The following is a 23,529-nucleotide window of genomic DNA, read 5'->3' as shown; positions in this document are numbered from 1 at the left end:
TGCAGCAGCATCTCTTGGGAGCCAGATGATTTTTTTAATTGAGCAAAGTTAGGAATGGGGGTGGGGGGCGGTTTGCAGAGTTGAATCCAGAAAAATATTGGACCCCAAATGGCCCCAGTGCTTCGTATCTCTTACCTCACCCTTAGCAACAGCCTGAAGAAACTTCAGACAGTGGCCAGAGCGACCCAGGTTCTTGGGTAGACTCCCTGGGTCCCCCTCCTGGACTTGAGGTTGCTCAGAGCTTGCATGGCTGATTGGGGTCAGCAGCTCCTCCCTGTGGCCAGACTTGTTCCTTTAACCCTTCATTAGAATGTTTCTTTGATTGAGATCCCAAGCCTTGCATCCGCAGGGCCTCTACCCTGGAATGAATCTGTAGCCTAGCGGGATTCTCTTTGTGCTGCTGAGTCTCGTGCACTCCGCGTGCCTGGCGCTTGACCTGCTCTTGATCCGAATGCGGCTGTGCGGCACCTGCTGGGACGCACACCTGAAGCCCCTCTGTGTTGGTTTGTGTAGAAATCTCCCAAGGTGGAAGAGGAAGAGGAGGAAGAGAAGGAAAGGCAGCCGGACCCACTGCATCAGATCATTCTCCATTTCAGCCGCAACGCTCTCACGGAGAGGAGGTCAGCACACCGCCGCCGAGCGCGCGCACTCGGCTGCTCCCAGGTGCCCGGGAGGACTGTGTCTCCCCGAAACCCCTCTGCAAACAGCCTTGGGTAGAGAGGGGAGGCCAGATTTGAGAAACCCTCCTTGTCGGGCCAATGCCAGCCCGTAGCGACCCTGTGCACCCCAGAACAAAACGCTGCCGGGTCCTGCGCCATCCTCACAATTGTTCCTATGCCTGGGCGCATTGTTGCAGCCCCCTTACTGCCCTGCTATTGGCTATAAGGACGCGTGCGGGGGAAACAGTGTCGGCCACAGCCCTCTGGGTATCATACCAGACAGTGAGCCGCGTGAGACAGCAACTCTCAGCCTCGAGTACAAGTCCAGCCAACATGGACGCACGTTTTCAGAGTGGGGTGCACGAGAGGATTCACCTTGGCTGAGGGAGGCTGGTTTTAAGTAACGTGCAAGTAGCTATCATTTACGACTCATATGACTATAATTTGGGGAAACTGGGTCCCTCCCCCCAAAAATAGGCTGCTAAATATTTCCCTCCATTCTTTTCAGCAAATTGGAAGATGACCCTTTGTATACCTCCTATTCCAGCATGATGGCCAAGGTACCGCACGCAGTCTTTTGTCCTAGTCCGTGTACCTCCCTGTCTTCTGGCACATGTCAAATCATGCTAAGCCACGACATAGGCTCCAGTCATTGGAAATCAATGTAGCATAGAGGTGACTTTAAGAATCTCCTGATAGCCTTTGAGAAAACCTCAAGGCTTTATAGAAACCATGGGTGCTGGGGGGCTAGATTCAGTTAACAATTCTAAAGGCAACTAAGTGGAGCTTCAGTATACAGACTACCTGGGAGTTTTCAGTCAACATTCAGAACGTGCTCAAACACATCTGCAGGTGAGGGAGGTACAGTACATTTATAAGCAGGGCTCGAAACTAAAGGGATATCCCAGCATCCAGGAAGAGGCAAAGGCACCAGCAATGATGATTCTAGGGGGAGGAGGGTTGCTAGGAGACTGAATGGATGAAGAAACTGCTCCTTCTCAAATGGACAGTTATCGGGTTGGGGTATACAGGGGACCTTTACTACGGGGCCGAGTGGGGAAGGGCATTTTAGAACACAGCGCCCGTCTTATTGGGCCTGGATAAGAACAGCTCCCAGCACTCTGCGCTCTGCACTTGTACCTGAACGTTGCTGGGTGGAAACGTTTGCGTTGTGGTTCACCCAGATAGGTTCCCATGGGTTATGTGATCTTCGTGTTCTCGTTTCTGAACCCCTTGGTAACTATAAACATGGCTTTAAGATGGGAATGTTGTCTTGCAGTGATCAAAATGTTCCTGGTTTTTATAAAGTGCTGAGTTCCTGAGGTGCCTGCAAAGGATGCCCTGTCCCCAGCCCCTCCACATCGGAGCAGGGTTTTGTTTGTTTGTTTAGCCTGAATTGGGTTTTTTTGTCTCTTTACTCCCCTTCTCCCTGAAACACAGAGTTGTCAGGGTGGTGAAGACGAAGAAGAGGAAGACAAGGAAAAAACATTTGAAGTAAGTTTTCCCAAAGATTGGAAAGACGGCCTCTGGCCAAGGCCGTCAAGCCAGGCTACCAGATGTTAGCCCAGGTGGCTCACGCCTGTGTGTCGGGGTTGGCAAATCTGCCCTGATGGCGCACACCTATTAGCTGTGGTTGTGTTGTCTGTCTGTCTGTCTGTTTACCTAATTAAAGGTCAACAGGCAACCAGCAAACCTCCTCACTAGTTTTGCTCTCCTGGGAAGTGATACCTCGATCCAAATATGGGAGCTAGTGGAGACTTGGAAGTGCAAATTCCAGTTTACCCTAAAATTAGAAATCACCTGTGCAGATGGTGGGTTAGTGTTTGCACTACTGTCCTGTAGCTGGAAACTGATGGTCATTTTGGGTTTAAGGCCATTCAGGACCACTGGATCTCACAAGAACCCCAATATCCTAGTGAACTCTGACTCATGGAAAAGTACACAGCGGGAAAAGTTAACTACTATAACTGCAGTCCCAGAAAGCCTTGGGAAGCCAGTCACCCGTCTTTGGCAGACAGACTCTGATAACTCAGTTTGGCGGGTACCAGTAAAGCGAGTGTTTCCTGTGTTCAGATGTATAAATACCCATTGTCCCCCAGGCAGGCTCACCTGGACTTCAGCATTTAGACAGGTGCACACATCAGTCTTGGGCTACTTCCTATCAGTATCCAAGAAGAATGGATTCCGGTACCTTCCTGGACAGTTTTGAGAACCTATGTCGAGTCAGGAAATAAAATCAGAGATGTGCTCGCTCTAGAATTCCCTGTGTTGCTATTCATAGGAAATGAAAGACTCTCTCCTTCCACGTACCCCACCATAGTGGATTCCCTGAGGAAGAGGTTAACAGAACACACACACACACACCCCTCTCTTACAGGAGAAAGAGATGGAGAAGCAGAAAACCCTCTACCAACAAGCCCGGCTGCATGAGCGTGGCGCAGCCGAGATGGTCCTTCAGATGATAAGTGCCAGCAAAGGTGACTTCCGTGGCCCCTGGTCGGGCCTGTGTAACTGCCACAGATAGATTACCCCGTGACAGAGTCATGAACAACTGCCCTGGATAAAGCCCATAGCCAGCTGGGCCCTCTGTTTCCTTGACAACCCAATCGAATCTTCACCACGGCAGGTGAGATGAGCCCCATGGTGGTGGAGACGCTGAAGCTGGGCATCGCCATTCTGAACGGAGGCAACGCTGGGGTCCAACAGGTAATGGGGACGGACGCAGCTGCTGGGGGGGTTCCCATTCGGGAAGAGGTGTGGAATCTGCTGCCAGCCAGAGCCAGCATGGCTGCTGTCTGTCTTTGGTGGCCAATTATCAGAGTAGCCTGCGGGGCAGAGAGAACCAGGGCAAATGCGTGTGGGGGGTAAGAACGTTTTACCCAGAGGTAAAGTAAAAGTGGACTGTTTGGTTTGATCATCGTTACAGCCCTTCCTGCAGAAGCGTGCTCTAGACCAGTGGTTCTCAACCTTCCTAATGCCGCGACCCTTTAATACAGATCCTTATGTTGTGGTGACCCCCAACCATAACATTATTTTCGTTGCTACTTCATCACTGTCAGTTTGCTACTGTTATGAAAGGGTCATTCGACCCCCAGAGGGGTTAAGTGGGGTCGATAATCCCACTCACCTACTACAGAGCTGTAGGTTTGTTCAACAAGGGCTTGCCAATTACCAACCATGCCTAAGGTTCTGATCGAGGGGCTGGGACTGCAGCCCTCAATGCCACCAAGAAAACCTCTGGCTGACTGACATCTTCTCTTCTAAACTAAAGCCAAAGCCATTGCTCTATCAAGTCCAACTCATAACAGCCTTACAGCACAGAACTGCCCCATAGGGTTTCAGGTTTGTGAAGAAGACTGCCACATCTCTCCCCACAGTGTGGCCGATGGGCTCAAATGAAGGAACTCTGAAGTTCTCAACCAGCAAGGCTCCTTACTAACCAAGCTGGTGGCTCCCATGTACCAAGTTCGTAGCCTAAGTCATTCAATTTTCCTCGGCAACATCAAATGCGTCCTCCGAGTAGGAGGAACTTCGAACCATAAATTCCTCAATGTTCCATCAGGAATGAGTGGGTCTCCATAATATACATATGGCCCAGCACCAAGAGATTTTGGTTCAGAGTGCAGGCTGCGGCAGATAGGCCTTTGTTTTGACGCCCACAGGTGATACTGGTACCTAACCAGGAGAGCTGAGGAGCTGACCTGGTCATTTGCCTTTGTCCCATCCTGAGTTGGGAAGGTCAGCATTGGTGGCATAAATAGTTGTCATTGCTTTTCCCTTGCAGAAAATGCTAGATTACCTAAAGGAGAAGAAGGATGCTGGATTCTTCCAGAGCCTTTCTGGGCTCATGCAGTCTTGCAGGTACATATGGGGAAACCACCCACGCCATTTTTCTTAACTCTTCACTATTCGAGGGAAAGGGGAGGAGGGGGCCACAGGATAACAAGCTCATTGGGGAATTATTGAAAGAGGAGTAACCAGCCTGAGGAAGCTACATGGGTAGGGAGTGTTGACCCAGCCTCCGTGGTTGCATTAAAATAGCATGCAGAGGAAATGACATATAACCTCTGTAAGAGAAACAGACATGCACACACACACCCCTGTTGTTTAATACCCTTCCCACCTTTTCTGTTAGGTTGTTTTCCTTGAAGACAAGTAAGCACAATGGGTTTCTCCTTTATCCACATGGAGGAGAGTATGGAGAAAGAGGACATGTGAAGGAGTTTTCTTTTAATTTCATGGAAAAGTCCGATTTTGTTCATGACTCTTTTTAATATATTCAGGCTGTTGAATCGTGTCGTGAATGAAGCGTATGTTAACACTGTCAAAACGGTTTTAAAATTCCAATTGCCTTTCATTGTCATTGACCACAGACGGTCCGAAGCTCCCCCATACCTTCCCGTTCACTGACTCCTGGCTCTGTTTTCATTAGACCCATTAGACACTGAGTTAGTTGTTAACCTCAACACTGCCTCAGCCCTAACGCACATTTGGTGAGCACATCTCTGACACATCCAACTGACACAGATCCAGCCTGACATGGGAGCGTTTGTCATGGTCTGAAAAAATAACGCGTTCCACTTCTCACTTACATGGCCAAGTTGTGTGAACTTCACCTCCTGACCGAACTACGCACCGACAGACAACCATATCTGATCAAAAGTCCTGCATTTGCTCTAGTTGCTCATTTCAGGCAGGAGGAGCCAGCAGCCTTTCTGAGAAAAGGGTCACTGTGAACAGTATCGGAAAACTCCTGGGGACTTTGAATAGTCCGTGAGGCAGAATAAAAGAAATCAAAATGGCCATTAGCAAGTTTGTTTGCTCTCGGCTAATATTCTTGGACACAGGATGTTATGTTTTCCATTTCAAATTGGGGAGAATGGATATCCTTTGTGGCGATGAACTTCATAAGTTTGCTATTCTTATTTCATTGGGTGAATATTGTGCCCTGGAGTGGAAGGGAGCCCATTTGAGCTGCAGGCTGATCCCTGATTCTGAGCTCCATATTGCACATGGAATTCTCGATTACATTTCTAAGAGTTCTCCGGATAGTCTGCAGTACTTAATATTGCTAAGCTCCTTTGTAATGATGATTTGATGGGGGGGGGGGGCAAGTGACATATCTTTAGAGACCAACCTAATTCTATTCTAACACAAGTTTTTAAGATATTGCTCTTTTCTGATTATAAAAACAATCTACTTGTAAATATGTAAGCAGTGGAGAAATTAAAACATTAAAAATGGATATTTCGGGGTGGAGTCGGGTCAGAATGCCTGTTCTACAGACTGTCTCCTGAATCAACATAAGTGCTTCAAAGCAGCTATATAGCCAAAGCCCTCGCTCCCAACTGTCCTCCCTGGAAGCAAACCCAAAATAGAAGGATAGTTTTGTGTTTTTACAACAGGATCTGGGGAAACCTATAAAAAATGGTATCTCCATCTAGGATTGCTATAGCAAAAATATAAATGAAAGGCTTAGCAAACAGTACTTTAGTCTCTGGTGGTATCGGACGCTGGAAATTCAAATTCAGATCACAGGCACCAGTGGAAGCCGTGGTCTCTTGTTGGCTCTGGGAAATATCTTGTCTCCATTCAGTATCTGTGGCTCTGGCATCCCTTGGAGATCCCCATGGATCTTGGCATCAATCTTCCTGTAGGTCTAGGAGGTTCTCAGCTCAGGGACCCAGAGTCCAAAGGACACATCCTGCTCCTACCTTTTCTTTCTTGATGTAGTACAAGGGTCCCTTTCTTTCCTCATGTCTTTCTCATCTCATCTCATCTCCTGTAAGATGAAAGGTGAGCCAGGCTACAGAGCAAGGCAACCCCCCTTACATTGGATCCAGACTGTGACCTGGGTAAAGGTGTTGTTGCATCCCACCCTAATCCCCTTATAACTGATTGGTTGATCACATCAGATCACATCACAGGGATGATCGTACCATACACAGGCTGCCAAATTACACCAATACATCATTGCCAATCCATGAAGGATTACGGTCTAGGCAAGTTGACACATATTTTGGGGAAAAACAGTTCAATCCATTACCATTGGGAATAGGAATTTTCCGTTTTCTCTTTGAAATTCATGTAAATTGCAGAATGTATGTGACTCCCTAAAGGGGAAAGTAGATGCTGGGGCTCCCTCCCCGCTCATTGTCTCTCCAGTCTGACAGCCATTTCCGTTTCCAAGTAGAAGAAGGAGACAACATTGTGCAGAGCCTTAGTGGGCTCAACCATAAACTCCACTAAGAAAGCTTCTTATATTTTATGAGTATTTTCAGATTGGGGAAAGAGTTAAACTCTGCTAGAAAAATAGAATGACTCCAGGTAGGAATTCTATGATCACACAGGGCCCTGAGGATCAGTCTGGGTGTTTGTGCTAGGGCTTCCTGGCTAACTAGGATGTCGTGATCCAATTGATTAGGATGGTTGGTGGAAGTAGAGGACTTGAAATTAAAACCAATCTTTTGCCAGTTCGGGGACACCTGAGACACTCATTCCTGCAGGAAACTATGAGATCAGAAAAGGGCCAGTCCCTTCGAAACCCAGAGGTTTCTGGCCCTCTTTTAGGATTGATCAGAAACACTGAAGATCACAGCCCCTTGTGGTTCTTAGAGAAAGTGGCTACACAGTAGAAGCAAACATTTTTAAGTGCATCTTAAGGTAAACTTGCCTTTGAGAAATCTCAGCGACAGACTGTTTGCACTGTTTTGGTGAGCCTTTGTGTTTCTTCATTCCTCAGGGAAGAGTCAAGGTGGGCAAGCACTAGGAGCATGGGTGAGCCCTCTACGTGCTTGCCGCAAGGTCTGTGAAATGCAGAAACTCATAGACAACCCTGCTCAGCACAAGAGGCTTCAGCAGCTAATACGTTAGTCCATTGTTACATCGTACAAGGACAGGATATTCTCAATCAATAGGTATATGTTAGACATCCACTCTTCCGGTACACACAGCCCTGAACCTTGCTTTCTTTTGTCTGTTAAAAGCGTCCTTGATTTGAATGCATTTGAAAGGCAGAATAAAGCGGAAGGCCTGGGGATGGTTACTGAAGAAGGCACACGTAAGTAGCAAATGAATGTGAAGGTCACTTTCTCCGATTCAAATCCTCATGGCCTCTTTCTGGTTAGAACCCCTGCTCCCTGCTCTTAATGTGCCAGGATTCACTCCCATCCCAGCAAGCACTTCCATTAGCAGCCTTGATAAAGCCAGCCTTTAGGCTGGATGTGTTCATGAGCCTGTTTTAACAAAGGACACGTCACGTTGCTGATGATTTTCTTAACTTTGCATTCTTTTCTTTTTCTCTCACCGCCAGTCATTGTCCGCGAGTGCGGTAAGTTTGAGTTTCTGACCCGAGTTCTGTCATGTGCCGTGACTCCTGAGAAATCTTAGTGAATTGTCTCTGTGCATGTCAGACTGAACGTAGCAGGCTGGTGCTTCATTACAGACATACCTTCCGTCAAGAAAGCATGGGTTATGGGTTATGGACTGTGAACAGCTGCCTGCTGTTTTAATGACAAATGCCACTGGGGTGAAAATGTTCCAACTGGGTTGGGCACAGTGCTTTGCAGCCTCAGTTCAAGTCCCGTTGGGTCTCTTGTCCAAAGGGTCCTTTCCCAACTGTGTGGACCCTGTGCAGTGATTTGCACTGGGAGGTGTTGTGGGTCGGGAAGCCAAGCAAGTGTTCACCAATATTCTGTGTTTTCAAGGTGACAAGGTGCTGCAGAATGACGAGTTTACTCGAGATCTGTTTAGATTCCTGCAGTTGCTTTGTGAAGGACACAACAGCGGTGAGTGGAACTGACGCACCACCCATGCGCAAAATCGGCCTTCCGCTTGGGAAGCGCCAGGGACTAGGACAGGTTGCTAACCCAATACAGTGATCCATCCATGCCTAATCAGAACCCGATCCAAAAAGTCCTTTCACAGCTTGGCCAATGTTATTCCGTGCCACAGAGGCAGCCCTCCTTCCCGAACATTCAGACGGTGAACCTAAACACCAATCCTGCCCGCCACCTCCCTGTGGGCTTGTGACCAGTTGGTGTCATGGGGATGGGAGAGCAGAGGGTGGAGGGTTAGGCAGGTGAGGCTTTGTCCAGCGTGTGTCTCCTCGGAGCTGCTTCTGCATGGCGGAGGTGGACTCTGACCCAGGACCGGTGCTCTCAGATTTTCAGAACTTCTTGCGGACTCAGATGGGCAACACCACCACTGTGAACGTCATCATCAGTACCGTGGACTACCTTCTGCGCCTGCAGGTATGGTGGGGGGCCTTGCAGGGTTAGCATGTCTCACGGACATTTTCAAAAGCTTCGGACAGTTTCACCAGGTCACAGTTAAACTCCGGCAGGGAAGGCCTGTCATCTATGTCCATACCCTCCCGGGAAGTCCAAGGCCCCAAAGGTATCTATGGAGACTAACGGTACCAAGCCATCCGTTGTAAACTCCTGATGTCCTTTAGTTTTGTCAGGGACAAGCTAGCTGGTGTAGCCAAGAGCTACAACACAACCTACGCATAAGGAGCACAGACTTTCCCCAGGTGAAAAACGAGTTAAAGTGACAGGGATACGGGCACCATTTTTCAGTGCTGGAACATCTCTTGGTTTATTTGAAGGGAAATCCAAATTGTGTTGAGAGAATCTACGTAAAAGAGAGAGAGAAACTTTCTCCCTCTGCTGATTCCTCATCTTGGTTCTGCCACTTTCTACCATGTGACTTTGACTCATCCGGTTAACCCCCTGTATTCCAGTTTCCTCGTCTGTACAATGGGTAGGACCAGCCTCCCAGGGCAGTCGTGAAGACTGGACACTTTAACATGTGCAATGTACTCAGAACATGGTTGCAATGTGGCCTCGGATGTTGCCTCGGTCATCACAATTAGTTGGATGATCCTTAACTTTAATGCACGTTTTCCATTATGAAAAAAATGACTGTATATCAGGGCCCTGCCCTTCCCCCACCCCATCCAGCTGAGCACGGTCCTCTCTCCTGTGTGTTCTTTCCTGGGGAGGGATGTTGTTCTTGAAGGATGCTTGGACTCGACTCGGCGATGTCTGCACTCCTCGCCGCGCCCTTTGTTCCTGGCACAGCCAGGGAGTCTCGGACACTCGGGATTCTCTTCTGCTCCTCCTGAACGCTGAGCTTAGCACGTCGCTAACGGAACCCAAAGAAATACTGAACTCTACTTGTTTGTTCTTAGGAATCAATCAGTGATTTCTACTGGTATTATTCAGGGAAGGACGTCATTGATGAATCTGGACAGCACAACTTTTCCAAAGCGCTCGTGGTCACCAAGCAGATTTTCAATTCCCTCACAGAGTATATCCAGGTCTGTATTACAGAGAGCATGCTGGGGTCTAAGACGTTCCCACAGAGAACATTTTTCATCATTTCATAATATATCAGAGGCTTTCAAAGGGTTCGTGGAAAAATTCCATTAGCTTCTAATTCCATTTTCTCCACAAAATTTTGACACTCCACCCACCACCACAAATACAGATTATTTGGTTGCTCAGAGTAGATGATCCATCTGCTCTTAATGCAGACAATGTTTCTTTCATCTCTATGAAGAGGGAACAATAGTACCTAAACTCTACCAGAAACTTTAGCTCACAGCCTCCCACTGTGGCTTTGTTCATAATTGACCTTTAACTAGTTACATTTTGAGTAGCCTAAGTGTGGAGTATTTGAATAGCCTCGTATTGAGCCGTTAACCACAAAGTCATCGGTTCAAACCCACTGGTTGCTCCTTGGGAGAAGGATGAGGCTAACGGCTCCCATCAAAATATAATGTCTTGGAAACCCACAGGGGCCTTGCTGCTCTGTCCTCCAGGGTCCCTATGAGCTGGATCGACCGACGACAGGGAGTTCAGTTTGGTTTGGGGGCTTACATTTTGCTTTCCAGACTAGATGGAAAATTTTTAGAGGCCAGGAAGTCTCCTGTACGTGTAAATTTTACTTATATAGGCAGCACAATATACTTCATAGAAGTTCAGTAAAGGCTTGGTCTTAGGGGAAATGATTTTGATAGAAGAAGGGCTAAGTGATGTTGAGCCTTGAGAGTTGTTTTTGTTTTTAAGACATTCATGAGATATTCACTGCCATCAAGCCAATTCTGACTCAAAGCAACCCTACATATCAGGACAGAGCTGCCCCGGTGGGTTTCTGAGACTTGTCCAGAAGTAGAAAGCCTCATATTTCTCCTCAGGGGTAGCTGGTAGTTTCAGACTGCTGGCCTTGTGGTTAATCAAGCCCCATGCATAACCATTACACCACTGGGGCTCCTCGTGAGATCATATTAACCAGAAATTCGGTATAGAAAAGGCAATTTTGGAAGCACATAAAGTATGTGTAATGGAAATCAAATAAATCTTAGGTAGATTTCGAGTTGAATTTCTAGATCTGGTCATCTCTGTTCCTTGCCAACCACAGTGCAACTTCTGTGAAAGGGGCAAACGATGTCTCCAGGCCTCGTTTACTAGTCAGTCCAAACTCGGTAGCCACATCACCACCTTGTATGATGTAACACAAGGGTTTTGTTTTTTTTAAGTAAAAGTAACACTTGATCCCCCAATTATCACACTCAGATGACTCATTAAGAAGACTTTCCCCTTATTTATTCATTAATTCTACAAAACTCCCTTCTTACATTCTGTACTATGGTTCATGGAAAGACGTAAGCCTTTCAGCAGCTTATAATACAACAGTCAATGCATATACACGTGAAAAGTATATGATACCAAAGGATCACACACGGTGTAAGATAACCGTACATAGTGTACTGAAGTAGATTGCCACCGAAGCACCTTATGACATGCTCAGCCGTGGTCTGTGAGTGCAGAGGCTGGAAGGGTCCTTAGGAGCTGAGGGGCACCGAGTCTGTGGGCATGTGGGCTGTGGCCGGTTACGGAGGAGGAAGTACACTCTGGGTCTGTCCTTTGGGACCATTGCAGAGATAGGACGCTGCATGGCTTCAGGAGGAAGACAGAATGTCAGCCATCGGATCACTTTTGCTGAAAGAGAGTCCAAGCAAGGAATGAAGTAGGGACTAGTTCACCCCTATGCTGTCCATCTTTAGTCCTTTCCCAACTAACACTCTTGTTCCAAAAGGATGGCTGTGTTTAGTGGTTCTTTTTACAGGTGAGGTGATGGGCCTGATACTGATCCGTTGAAAGGCAAGACAATCGCATCTAACTAGAGATCCATTAAGATATGCCAACTGGTACAGTCAGGTCACATGTGCTCATTAACATAATCACGGAACCACGACTATCCATTTGAAAAAGAGGACTTACGTGAAGGGATGGACCCCTGTCATTTGGGCACTGTAAGGACACGGACAGAGCCAGCCATGCACAGGACCGGCGAGCCTCTGCTCGGCTCTCTGGGCAGAATTCGTCCGGCTTCTCAGAATTTACTAGGGAGTACTTACTTCAAAAGTACAGGATAGTTTTTGTCTTAGTCAATGTGAGCTTCTTTCAACAACTGATTTTGTTCCCAGAGAATCTCTTGGCTTTTAGAGGCCATCTTTCTGAATGTACATGAGCAACACTTTTTAAACAAGCTTTCCCTACCTGAGGGTGCCGGCACAGATCACTCTTCTCCATAGTCTCCAGATCCCATTTAGAGCCCACTTAATCGAGATCCATGTAGAGATGGATTAAAGAAAGGGTTGCTATTAAGTGCTGTCTGGTAAACTTTGACTCACACCGACCTCATGGAACAGAGGAGAACTTCCCTCCTGAGTTCTCTGTGCTATCTCTCGTCTTTTGGGAAATAGATCACCAGCTATGAATCCTAACCAATTGCTGGGTGGTTGGAACTGCCAACTCTTCCGTTAGCAGCAGCGTATGTACCTGTTTCACTGCCAGGGTCCCTTGATGAAACAAAGAGAAAAACTGTCCATAAGAGAGTGGATTCTCCATCATCACCCAGGAGATTCTTGGTACAACTTCTCTGTGCGAACACCTCCCCGCTCACCAAAAACGAAAGAGTTGAGGTTAATAAGTGATAGCTCAGTAATCTTCAGTCATGAAAAAGGGTGCTGAACATGGAAAGTGGAAACTGTTGATTAAATCCTCCCTCTCTGGCTTTCAGAACAGAGGGGGGAATAGCTTATACCTGAAATGTCGGCTACTGATAAGAAAAACTTAGCAGTTGAAGTCTAAGAGGATTGCATAGGGTTTTTTTTTTTAATTGAGTAGATTTCTTTTTAATTGAGTAACTTCTACAGATAGTTTGAGACATGGTTTTCAAATTGTGTCCCATGGAATCCTTGAGTCTCTCAAAAGCCCTCTTCAGCCAGCGTGTAGGTGAGGGCAGTCAGCAGGGTACTGTTCCTAATGTCATGCTTCAACGCAAGACTTCATTTAAGGAAAGCACTCTGAGGCCGAAAGAAACGCCTTTATCATCGCTGGACTGTGGAACAAAGCCTTGGTGGGTCTTCTAGACGTAGGACATATCAGGGGGAAAACTGCGCTCAAGAAGTGTGTCTTGGGGAGGCGTGGTCTGGGTCCGTGCCTCGGGGACAAGGCCTCCGGGAAGGCAGGCTGTAACACAAGGCGGTGCTCCTTCCACAGGGCCCTTGCATTGGGAACCAGCAGAGCCTGGCTCACAGTAGGCTGTGGGATGCAGTGGTCGGCTTCCTCCATGTATTTGCTAACATGCAGATGAAACTCTCTCAGGTACTGTGGCCCGTCCTCTGCCCGTGTCATTGCTAAGTCGACCCCCAGCCCCCTTGGTATTCCTGTTTGTGGTGTGGCTGCTGGGCCAAAAGGCTGGAAGCGCCATATGGATTAGGTCTCAGCCTTGAAACGAAGGACCAAGATGGGAGATGAGGAGTGAGTGGTTTGGAGGAGTGGGGTTGGGGGTGGGTCCCAGACAGGCTTTTGCATGAATGTGGCTTCCTTCCATGTGTCTACCAACCTGCCCTGTACCTCACTGCCTTCACACTTGCTTTTTACATGGCTAATTGTTTCTGCTTCCTCGTGCTGTTCTGTCCTTTATAACCTAACTCTGTGCACCACCACCACCACCACCCCGCCCCCTCTTCAGATCTGCCAAAGGCCTGCATGTCTCCATAACCCATTTGTCCTTCTCTCTCACCTGTGGGTCCCTCTCCTTCTCACTCCCCATCTCTCTGGCAAGATGAATCAGAGTCGCTCAGAGCCTTTAAGAGGAGCGAGCAAATGCAGCGAGCGCAGTTGTCGGTCGCCTCTCTCCATGGCAACACATGAGGGGGAACTTCAGGATGTGTTTCAGGCTGATTAGAGTAACATTCGCAGCATTAATTTAAATCACATGTCTCTCAAATTCTCCAGGCTGTCACACCTGCCTCTCTTCTGGAATGTGCTGTTTAACCCTTTCATTTTTCCCCTTTTGACTCTGGCCTTATGGGAGGAGAGAGCTCCTGGGTGGGTGCCCAGTGGGTGGTGGCAGGTGTACTCCTGTCTCAGCCAGGGCGGTGTGGCAGGGAGGCTCAGAGTACCAGAGTGCTGGCCCTGCCACCTCCCCAGATAACACAGAAAGCCACGTCGTTATCTTTCTAGACCTGAGTGTCGTCAGTTATAAGATGGAGAGGTAGGATGCAGGACCTCCGAAGTCTCGTCCAGTTCTGACCTAGTCTCTGTTTTGTGTAGCGCCATGGCAGAAGTCATGGGGTGGGAGGAAAATCCCCCTGAAATCCGAAGGACTAGGCTGAGATTGGTGTCTTTTTGAGTGAGCGTCTGTCAAAGGTGGCCCAGAATGCATTTTCCAGCCTCACCTTCAGACGCCCGCCTCAGCTCCCCAAAGACCGTTTCCCCTCTAGGACACACAAGGTGTGATGTCCAGCACTAACTTGGCAGTGTCCTGTCCTCACTGCTGAACTTAAAGCCAGACAGACTGGTATGAAAACCATCCAGCCGAATAGCTCAGATTCTATGACATTTTAAGGGACCAGCAGCACCCAGATCACCACCAGCTAGAATCAATCCAGAAAGAAAGGAGAACCCACTTGGTGACTCTAACGCTGACACCACCATCAGGTTACTGTACTACGGTATCCCGTAACGCTCACTGTCTAACTGCCCAGGATAGAAAACGATAGCACACTAGTCAACATCATTGGGACCACAATGGGTCTATCTGCTGCACTGTGCTAAGGAAAGGGACAATGGCCAGGGGCTCTGCTGGATGTGTCTATGGGATGAGTCCTGCTTCCGTGACTTTTCTCATGGTTACAAACAGTGGCTAAGCCATCCTCACCCCCGCTGAGAAGGGAGCTCACTCCTGAGACGGACGCTGCCTTCTAACCTCTCCAGAGCAGGCTCTTCTTGCTCCAACTGGCCTGTACTTTGCTGAGGAATCAGATAGCTCAGGGGTGTCTCCTGTTTCTGTTCTAGGATTCCAGTCAGATCGAGCTGCTGAAGGAACTCTTGGATCTCCTTCAGGACATGGTGGTGATGCTTCTGTCCCTCTTGGAAGGTTGGGCTGTTTGGTATAACTAGGCATTCACACAACTGTGCATTGGTCTGAGCAGTAACCCTACTAATCATGCAGATGATCCTTCTGGCAGGTCATTTTTACCATATCACAGTGGTTAGAAAGCCAAATTTTCAGAAACAAAAAAAAAGTGTACAAAGCAACTCATTTGCTGTCGATAGGAAAGCCAGAATGAACTGGGGAAAATCTCCAAGCTTCGCTCTTCCCTCTCCGCTCCCTCTCCCCATTGCTTCTCAGTACATCTGGCTGCCGGTGTGTATGCCAGCCATCTAGTTGGGCACCCTCCTAGGTCTAAGGGGACGAGAGGGCTACCACTAATCCCTGTGTGTCCCCAATAACCAACGAAGGAAACCACCACCCAGGCCCCATGCCAAATAAAAGGCAGGGCTGTGGCCCTTTCTCCCCCCTTGGCTCGTAGTGGTGAGTCTTTCTGGCTTGCTGCGCCCTCTTACCCGTTTCCAAATCTTCCTGGTCAGAAGAGAGCTGACTAATTTGGCACCTAAGTGGTCTAAGAAATAGCTTTCCTATGCCATGCTGACTTGGTTTTATTTATCTGTGCGTATGTCTCTTTTGAACCTGCCTCACAGGGAATGTGGTAAATGGAACGATTGGCAAGCAGATGGTTGACACACTGGTAGAGTCATCTGCCAATGTAGAAATGATCTTGAAATTCTTTGACATGTTCTTGAAACTTAAAGACTTAACCAGCTCGGAAACCTTCAAAGAATATGACCCCGATGGTAAAGGGATTATCTCCAAAAAAGAATTCCAGAAGGCCATGGAAGGGCAAAAGCAGTACACGCCCACAGAGATCGACTTCCTCCTCTCGTGTGCAGAAGCCGACGAGAATGACATGTTTAATTACATTGATTTCGTGGACCGGTTCCATGAGCCTGCTAAGGACATCGGGTTCAACGTGGCCGTGTTACTGACGAATCTTTCGGAACACATGCCCAACGATTCTCGTCTGAAGTGCCTGTTGGACCCGGCAGAAAGCGTGCTGACTTACTTCGAGCCCTACCTGGGGCGCATCGAGATCATGGGAGGGGCCAAGAAAATCGAGCGCGTGTACTTCGAGATCAGCGAATGCAGTCGGACGCAGTGGGAGAAGCCCCAGGTGAAGGCGTCGAAGCGCCAGTTCATCTTTGATGTCGTCAACGAAGGCGGGGAGCAAGAAAAGATGGAACTGTTTGTGAACTTCTGTGAGGACACCATCTTTGAAATGCAGTTAGCATCGCAGATCTCGGAATCGGATTCCGCTGACAGACAGGAGGAGGAGGAGGAGGAGGAGAAGCAGGAGGAAAAAGAGAAGGGGGAGGGGGAGGAAGATTCCCGCACATCAGGAGTGGAGAGCGATGAGGAGGAAGATCCCTCCTGGGAGTCTGCGTCGGCATTTGCCATGGCCTGTGCCTCCGTGAAGAGACACGTGGCCGGGGGTCTGAAGAGGGCAACGCGGACGAATCTCAGGAAGCAGTACAGGAAGGTCAAGAAGATGACCGTGAGGGAGCTGGGGAGAGTGGTCTCCTCGTTCTTCTGGATGTTGTTCGTGGGGCTCTTCCAGGGGTTCTTCGCCGTCTTGGGAGGAGTCTTTCAGATCCTCTGGAACACAGTGTTTGGAGGGGGCCTGGTCGAAGGGGCCAAGAACATCAGAGTGACCAAGATCCTGGGGGACATGCCTGACCCGACTCAATTTGGGATACATGATGATGTTATGGAAGCCGAGAGGGCAGAAGTGACTGAGCCAGCTGTCACCACGGAACCAGGGCACTTCGGAAAGGGGGTGAAGGGTGACGTGGAGGTCATGTCCGATCTCTTTGGACTCCACTCAAAGAAAGATGGCAGCGTCAAGCATGGGCCCGAAGTAGGTTTGGGGGACCTCTCTGAGATTATTGGCAAGGATGAACCCCCTACCTTAGAGAATACTGTGCAGAAGAAAAGGAAAGCGCAGGTAAGTGTGATGTGTTTTTATCTTTCTTTGTCCCGGGGAAAATGCTTGCAATCAGTACTGGCACCAACGGAACAGGAGGCAGCATTCCATTAGACACCAGCCCGGCTTTGATGGCCCTCCCCTTGTAATTCCTGCTGTCAAGTCTCGGGAGAGGAAGGCTCTAGTGAGTGGTCTTCCAGGCGACACTGTAGAGTTCAGTCGGGGTGGTCAGTGGCCCACATATTGCTTCCATAGATACCTCTATTGTAAGGTTACTTCTAATGATGCACCAACTCGTTCAGTGAATGGAAAGCACAAGAAGTGAAGTATCGCTGGAGTTCTCCTTCCTTGGGGCCCAGTATGTGTGCAGCGTCTTTAAAGTCAAGATGCTATCAGATGATTTCATGCAGCCTCCCAGAGAATTTCATCGTGCTCAGGCCGCTGTTCTTCCTGTGACCTGCCTGCTGTCTGCTTTGCACCTAGAGTCCATCAACCAGATGAGGTGACTTGGATCGAAGTCCCTCAGCAGCCCTTGGTGACACGAGGCTGTGGGTATTCCCCTCTTGTGGCATCCAACCCAATAGGGTCACTTTGGCACCAAAAGGTCTGAAGGAAGTGTGAGATGATAGCCCAAAGAGAGCCTTTATTCCTTCCACTGGTATTTACTGAGTACACGCTCTGTCTGTCGCCATTTCAAGCTGAGAGAATACAGGGATGAATGAGAAGTGCGCGATGCCTGGTTGACTGGAAAAGGTAGACATGAGACAAGTGTGCAGGCAGTTCCGAAGGAGAAATGTCAGGTTCTCTGCCAATGTGACAGCTCTCACCTAGGCTGGAAGACCAGGGCAGGAAGCACCAGCTGCACGGACATTATTACGGTAGTCGTTGTTTTGGTCTCTGATGTAGTGCCAGGGCTCTGAACAGAGTTTGACGCATAGCAGGCAGTCATTGGGCAGTGACGTGTACCACATTGCAGTCGAGGACTCCAGGAGCCCGGGGACTAGGGGGTGAATTCAAGAGTTTTACTTTCTTGGAGCTTAACTTCTAGCAGAGAAGACCGCGAACAAATAAAATAGCTATCATTTGGGATGCATAATAAATGAGCAAGACGATATTTTGCAGACTGGACAGGAGCCATCCAGGAGGCCCGTGAGGCGGTGTCCTCCGGTTTAAGTGCTGAAGGATAATGTGATAGGGATGTCACATTCCAGGCAGAATGTATGGCTTGGGGGAAGAGCTGGAGTGTCCCAAGAAAGGAAAGGCGAGCTGAGTGTTTGGGTGCGGGAGATGAGTGAAGTGATACGAGATGAGGCTGGGACCGTATCATGCAGGACTTGTATGTTTTGGTTCAGGAGGTGGAATTTTACTCTACATGAAGTGCAGTTATCCAGAGGAGTTGCCATGGTGACAGGAAAACTGTAGGCAAGGCAGCAAGCCTGTCAAATGGAAGCAGGCTCTCCATTGGAAAGATCTGTGTTGCCTCTCCCTGACCCCAGGGAGCAGTAGGACCACCGCCATGGGGCTCTCTCAACGCCCTAGCCCAAGGTTTACCTTTGTGTTGAACAATAGGGCATCTGACTCTTTGTCTTGACATCTGCCCATAATAGCTCGATATATAGCAGGACACCGATGCAGAGAGAGAGAAAGCCATTGGGACTTATGACCCAGAAGAAATGGCTACGATATGGGTCGTCATCATGAGCTCACTTCTTTGTGGACATCTTAACTGATTGATTTTTGTCTAGGTGGCAGAGCTGAAAGTCCGTGAAGCAGAGGGCAAGGCAGAGTCTGAGAAAGCAGAGTAAGTAGTTGACGACATCTCGGATTCTGACTGTTATGGTAGTCTGGCAATATGGATGGATAGCATCTATTATTTCATGGCTGTCCTTGATTTCTGTTAGTACAAGGAATTGACGTTGTTCAAGGCCTGGGAGTATTTCTTTTTAACCTCAACTATATAATAAACACGTTGCCAAGGTGTGCGGACTATAGCAACTATGTACTGTACTTAACTCACACGTCTAATAAGAGGTCAGCATTTCACCATCTGGCAAAACAAATGATCAGACACCTACAGTTAGCACCTGCATATCCTGACTCACGGTGATGGTGTCTGATATTTACTGTATTACGTGCCACGCCCTGCGCTCAAGCTCTTTAGACACCATCTCAGTTAAGAGTGCCCACCAGTATTACCTTGCAGGGACAACAGTAAACAGCTGACTGCTAACCAAAAGGCTGGCGGTTCAAATCGACCAGGTAAGTGCTCTGCAGGTGAAAAGATGTAGCCATCTCCTCTGTCAGCACTGCAGTCTAAGAAACCCTGCGGTGCGGTGCCATTGATTCAGGGTCCCGAACAACACGAGCACCACAAGCCTAGTAGACTAGGTGGTATTGTTTATTCCCATGGAGTCTTAGAAAATAAAACTATTCTGGAGATGGGGGTGAAACACACACACACGTCCTGATTTCAGAAGTGCAGGCTTGTATATAATGTATACAATGACCAGGTTTCATCAAAACGGTCACTTCTCATCAACTCCAATTTGCCTTCCAAACACTGTGGAGGTGGTAGAGCCCTTCTCTGGAGGAACAACTACAGCTGCAGTCGCAATGAGTCATAATGAGCCCTTATGGTGCAGCCTTCTCTTTCATTGGGATCTCCCTGTCTGGGCCAGACCAAGCTGTCCTCACCCGCTGAGGGGCTCTCTCCTCCCCGCAGCATGGAAGATGGGGAGAAGGAAGACAAAAACAAAGAGGAGGAGCAAGCTGAGTACCTTTGGGCAGAAGTGACAAAGAAAAAGAAGCGGCGGCGAGGCCAGAAAATTGAGAAGCCTGAAGCCTTCATGGCCAACTTCTTTAAAGGGCTGGAAATCTATCAGACCAAGCTACTGGTGAGTTCTAGCCCTAGCCCTCCTCCTGCCATGCAGACGCTGAGCAGACCTCCGAGAGGCAACCCCTCCTTTCAGTTCACCATTTGTTTGATTATACTTCATCCTCGTTCTCACTCTTTCCCCTTCACCATTTACTTCCTGTCTTAGTGTGTGGGAGGAGGGGATAACAAACAAACCGCGTTTCCCTGGTCCTCTGGTCCAGCAGCAGGTGCCCTCTCTGACCTATTTTCCCGCCTAGTTTATGCTTTGCGTGCTATATGGGGCATGTGCTGGTGCTGTAGGGTAAACATTGGGCTCCTAGCTGTAAGTTCTGTAGTTCAAACCCCTCTGCTTCACTGCAGGAGAAAGATGAGGCTGTCTGCTCCCATAAAGATTTACAAAGCTTTTGAAAATAATGATGGCAACATATGTACAAATGTGCTTAATACAGTTGATGTATGGATTGTTATAAGAGCTGTAAGAGGCCCCCCCAAAAAGATTAAAATTTTAAAAATAATTTTTAAAAATTACAAAGCTTCAGAAACCCTATATAGGATGGCCAAGAGTCAGAATTGACTCTAGAAGGATTTAATGATTTTGGATGCAAAATTTTCTTTGTTAGGCTTCCACGCTAGTTCCCTAAAGCTTGATTAGCCCCATGCAATCAAGCCTCGGTATAGTCTGTTACTTTCCTTGATAAAAGCCCACTGAGGTTCAGCTACGGACATCAAGACTATGTCTCTCCTGGCCACCGTTAGGAAACGACCCTCCACGAATAGATTGGGAACCTGCACACACAAGCTACCATTCCTGGCTCTGAGTAGTAATGTTTCAGAGCGCAATGGCAGTGAGCATGGGAATGCCTTCCTCTCCCAACCCCTTCCCCTGCAGTTCTACCAAGGGGGGAATATAGGCTCTCGGGCTGGGAGTTAGAGACGAAGACTTGGGGCCTCCATTTAGCTGTGTGCAGAGTGGGAGCTACAGGGCTTAGCTCACCCAGTTGCCAATAGACTTCCCTGCGTGGAGTGGTCATTTAAAAGCACAGACAAATGGCAGCCTTTGTAGCAGTGTTTCAGGCCTCTCTGCTGGCAGCATGTTTAGACATTTGGACTCCCTGGGGGATGAGTGGGGTCCTCAGAGCAGCATTCTAAGCTTTTAAAAACACGAAACGAAAAGAGTGCTTACCAAGAATAGGACTAGGTCTGGGTACACGTCCACCAGAGATGTGTTGTGTAGAGAAGATAGGTTTCTCTTCCGTGCAAAGTTCTTTTACTTCTGCCTTTCCTTCTCTTTGCAGCATTACCTGGCCAGGAATTTCTACAACCTGAGGTTCCTGGCTCTGTTTGTAGCCTTCGCTATCAACTTCATCCTGCTCTTTTACAAGGTGATGCTTGACTCAGGGGTTATTTGCCAAAGTAGCAAAGCTATCGCAGAAGTTGTGTGCTTCATGCTACTGCCCATGGACATTTCTAGGATGTTGGTTTCTGAAAGAGAGCCTTCTGGCAGCACAAGCCAGTTTGGAGGGGCTTTGGTTTTAATAGTCTGCACTTGCTCTTATTCTTTAATTCCATCTGCAAATATTTCTTGACTGTCAATGAGGGTCTAGACCCTGTGTTATAACTATGAGGTGTTTCAAAATGAATAAAAATAGCCCTGTCCTTGAGGACTTTGTAATGGAAAGTCATCCTAGTCGGCATATACCGTTACGAAAGAAGAATTAACGAGGGATTGGTAACTCAGTGTAGGAAGAGAAGACAAATTGAGATCAATGAGGCTTTCAAATGTTGGCAACCGGTTATTACACATTGTGGATGCATAATGCATGTCAGTGATGGAATGAATGGCAGACTCTGAATTTCTGACATGGTCTTTATTAGCTAGCTTAGCTAAAACTACCCATCTGACTTTTAGACAACACTGTCTTAATCACTTCAGCCTTGCATTCAAGGTTAAGTTTTTTAGCTGCCCATGAGTCTGGAGGGCGAGAGCAGCCAGGTTTGGTTTTCCACATACAGAGGTGAAATGACTGTGCAAGCTATCCAGGTGGAGGTGACCAGTAGGCAGTAGGAGCTGCAGGATCAAAGTGGTTGAGGGGTAGGTTGGGGGTCATCTACATAAGCATGGAAGATCTCTCGAATGCGAACATAAAGGTCTGGGGTCCAACCCCACCAGCTGCTCTGTCAGAGAGAGCGGCAACAGTCTGTGTGTGTAAAGAGAATGCAGTCTTGGGAAAACTGCTCCAAGACAGTGGGTTTGGTTATACAAGTAGGGTAGTTGAAACCCTAGTGTAAGCGGTGTATCAGAACGGAAAATGTGCTGGTCCTTCGTGTGTGTGTGTGTGTGTGTGTGTGTGTGTGTGTGTGTGTGTGTGTGTCTTAGCCGCAGCTCTCTCAGAAAGTACAGCCTTTGGCATAGGGACCACAGCATGTGTACAAAAGCGGTCCACATTTTCCCTTTTCCTTCAATAGATCCGTTTGGGATCGCTTTAAAATGTAATTTAAATTGCAATTCTTAGACATGCCTAATAGTAATGAGTTACCTCAGAGGCATTTATTCAGCAATGTTGAATAAATTGCACAGTCTGTGTTACAAAATCTGTAGGGAGAGCCCTGTGGCTGCAGGCTCATTCCGATACCTAACATTTCGTTTCTGTCTCGAGCCAGGTCACCGAGGACCCTTCAGAAGAAGACCCGGAGGATGCTGCAAATCTGTGGAATTCCTTCACCGACGAGGAAGAGGAGGAGGCGATGGTGTTCTTTGTCCTGCAGGAGAGCACTGGTTACATGGCTCCGACGCTGCGGGCCTTGGCCGTGGTCCACACCGTCATCTCCTTGGTCTGTGTGGTGGGCTACTATTGCCTGAAGGTGAGTACTGGCCACTCTGCATCTGATCAGATTTCTTAAGGATGAAGCATCGAATTTGACCCTGGCTGTCGCTTTGTCCTCAAGCACCTTCTCAGCAAAGACAGTTCCCAGAGCAGCAGCACCTGGAAGGTGGCTAGAAACACAGACCCTCAGGCCCCGTCTTGATCATTTAGGTCAGGATCTACCATTGTCAGAGCCGCTGGGAACCCCCATGTTCATGTGCAAGGCTTGGAATCACACCTCTTGAGATTCATAGTTCACCCTTTCAAAATTTGTTATCACTTTCTGAGATATCCAAAGAAAACTTATTAGTGAGTTTCTATTTTGATTACCTATTGAGACCTTAAACACCATCCCCAAAACATAGTAGCTTAAGACGATAGCTATCTTTGGACTGGCTTGGCACCCTGGGCAGTCCTTCGGCATGGGAAGGTAGTTGAGGCTGAAGTCATCCAGGAGTCCAACTGAGGTGTCCAAGATCTGAGGCACACTCCTGTACCTGACACCTTGGCAGGGCGGGTCCAGGTGGTGTCGCTGGACCCCTCTCCCTGGGTAGACGCAGGCATCTTCCTCCATGTGGCCTCAACAGCAGTGCCGTTAGACTTTTGATTTGATAACACAGGATTTTAAAAAAAGGATCGGGGGTGGGATGGAGACATAGAGTCTGCTAGTCTTTTTCAAGGCTTAGGCTCCGAACTAGAAACTAGTGTCACTTGTACTGCACTCTGTGA

General features: G+C 48.2%; 1 protein-coding gene across 1 annotated transcript in view; it reads left to right on the top strand.

Moving 5' to 3' along the window:
• Positions 1 to 23,529, top strand: part of RYR3 (ryanodine receptor 3) — a 437,519-nt gene that overhangs the window by 402,937 nt on the left and 11,053 nt on the right. The window contains exons 76-93 of the mRNA XM_013007256.3: positions 514 to 620; positions 1,168 to 1,219; positions 2,100 to 2,153; positions 3,037 to 3,136; positions 3,286 to 3,365; positions 4,444 to 4,520; positions 7,646 to 7,719; positions 7,972 to 7,989; positions 8,366 to 8,446; positions 8,823 to 8,911; positions 9,853 to 9,981; positions 13,232 to 13,336; positions 15,035 to 15,116; positions 15,722 to 17,082; positions 18,807 to 18,862; positions 19,784 to 19,955; positions 21,232 to 21,318; positions 22,598 to 22,798. Coding sequence (XP_012862710.2) covers positions 514 to 620; positions 1,168 to 1,219; positions 2,100 to 2,153; positions 3,037 to 3,136; positions 3,286 to 3,365; positions 4,444 to 4,520; positions 7,646 to 7,719; positions 7,972 to 7,989; positions 8,366 to 8,446; positions 8,823 to 8,911; positions 9,853 to 9,981; positions 13,232 to 13,336; positions 15,035 to 15,116; positions 15,722 to 17,082; positions 18,807 to 18,862; positions 19,784 to 19,955; positions 21,232 to 21,318; positions 22,598 to 22,798 — 2,925 coding nt within the window. The remainder of the gene's footprint in view (positions 1 to 513; positions 621 to 1,167; positions 1,220 to 2,099; positions 2,154 to 3,036; positions 3,137 to 3,285; positions 3,366 to 4,443; positions 4,521 to 7,645; positions 7,720 to 7,971; positions 7,990 to 8,365; positions 8,447 to 8,822; positions 8,912 to 9,852; positions 9,982 to 13,231; positions 13,337 to 15,034; positions 15,117 to 15,721; positions 17,083 to 18,806; positions 18,863 to 19,783; positions 19,956 to 21,231; positions 21,319 to 22,597; positions 22,799 to 23,529) is intronic.

The sequence above is a fragment of the Echinops telfairi genome, unplaced genomic scaffold, assembly GCF_000313985.2.
Source record: "Echinops telfairi isolate 266 unplaced genomic scaffold, ASM31398v2 ScPeMD7_18;HRSCAF=68, whole genome shotgun sequence".
NCBI lineage: Eukaryota > Metazoa > Chordata > Mammalia > Afrosoricida > Tenrecidae > Echinops > Echinops telfairi.
Note: the sequence above shows the minus strand (reverse complement) of the source record. Positions and strands in the feature narration are given on the sequence as shown.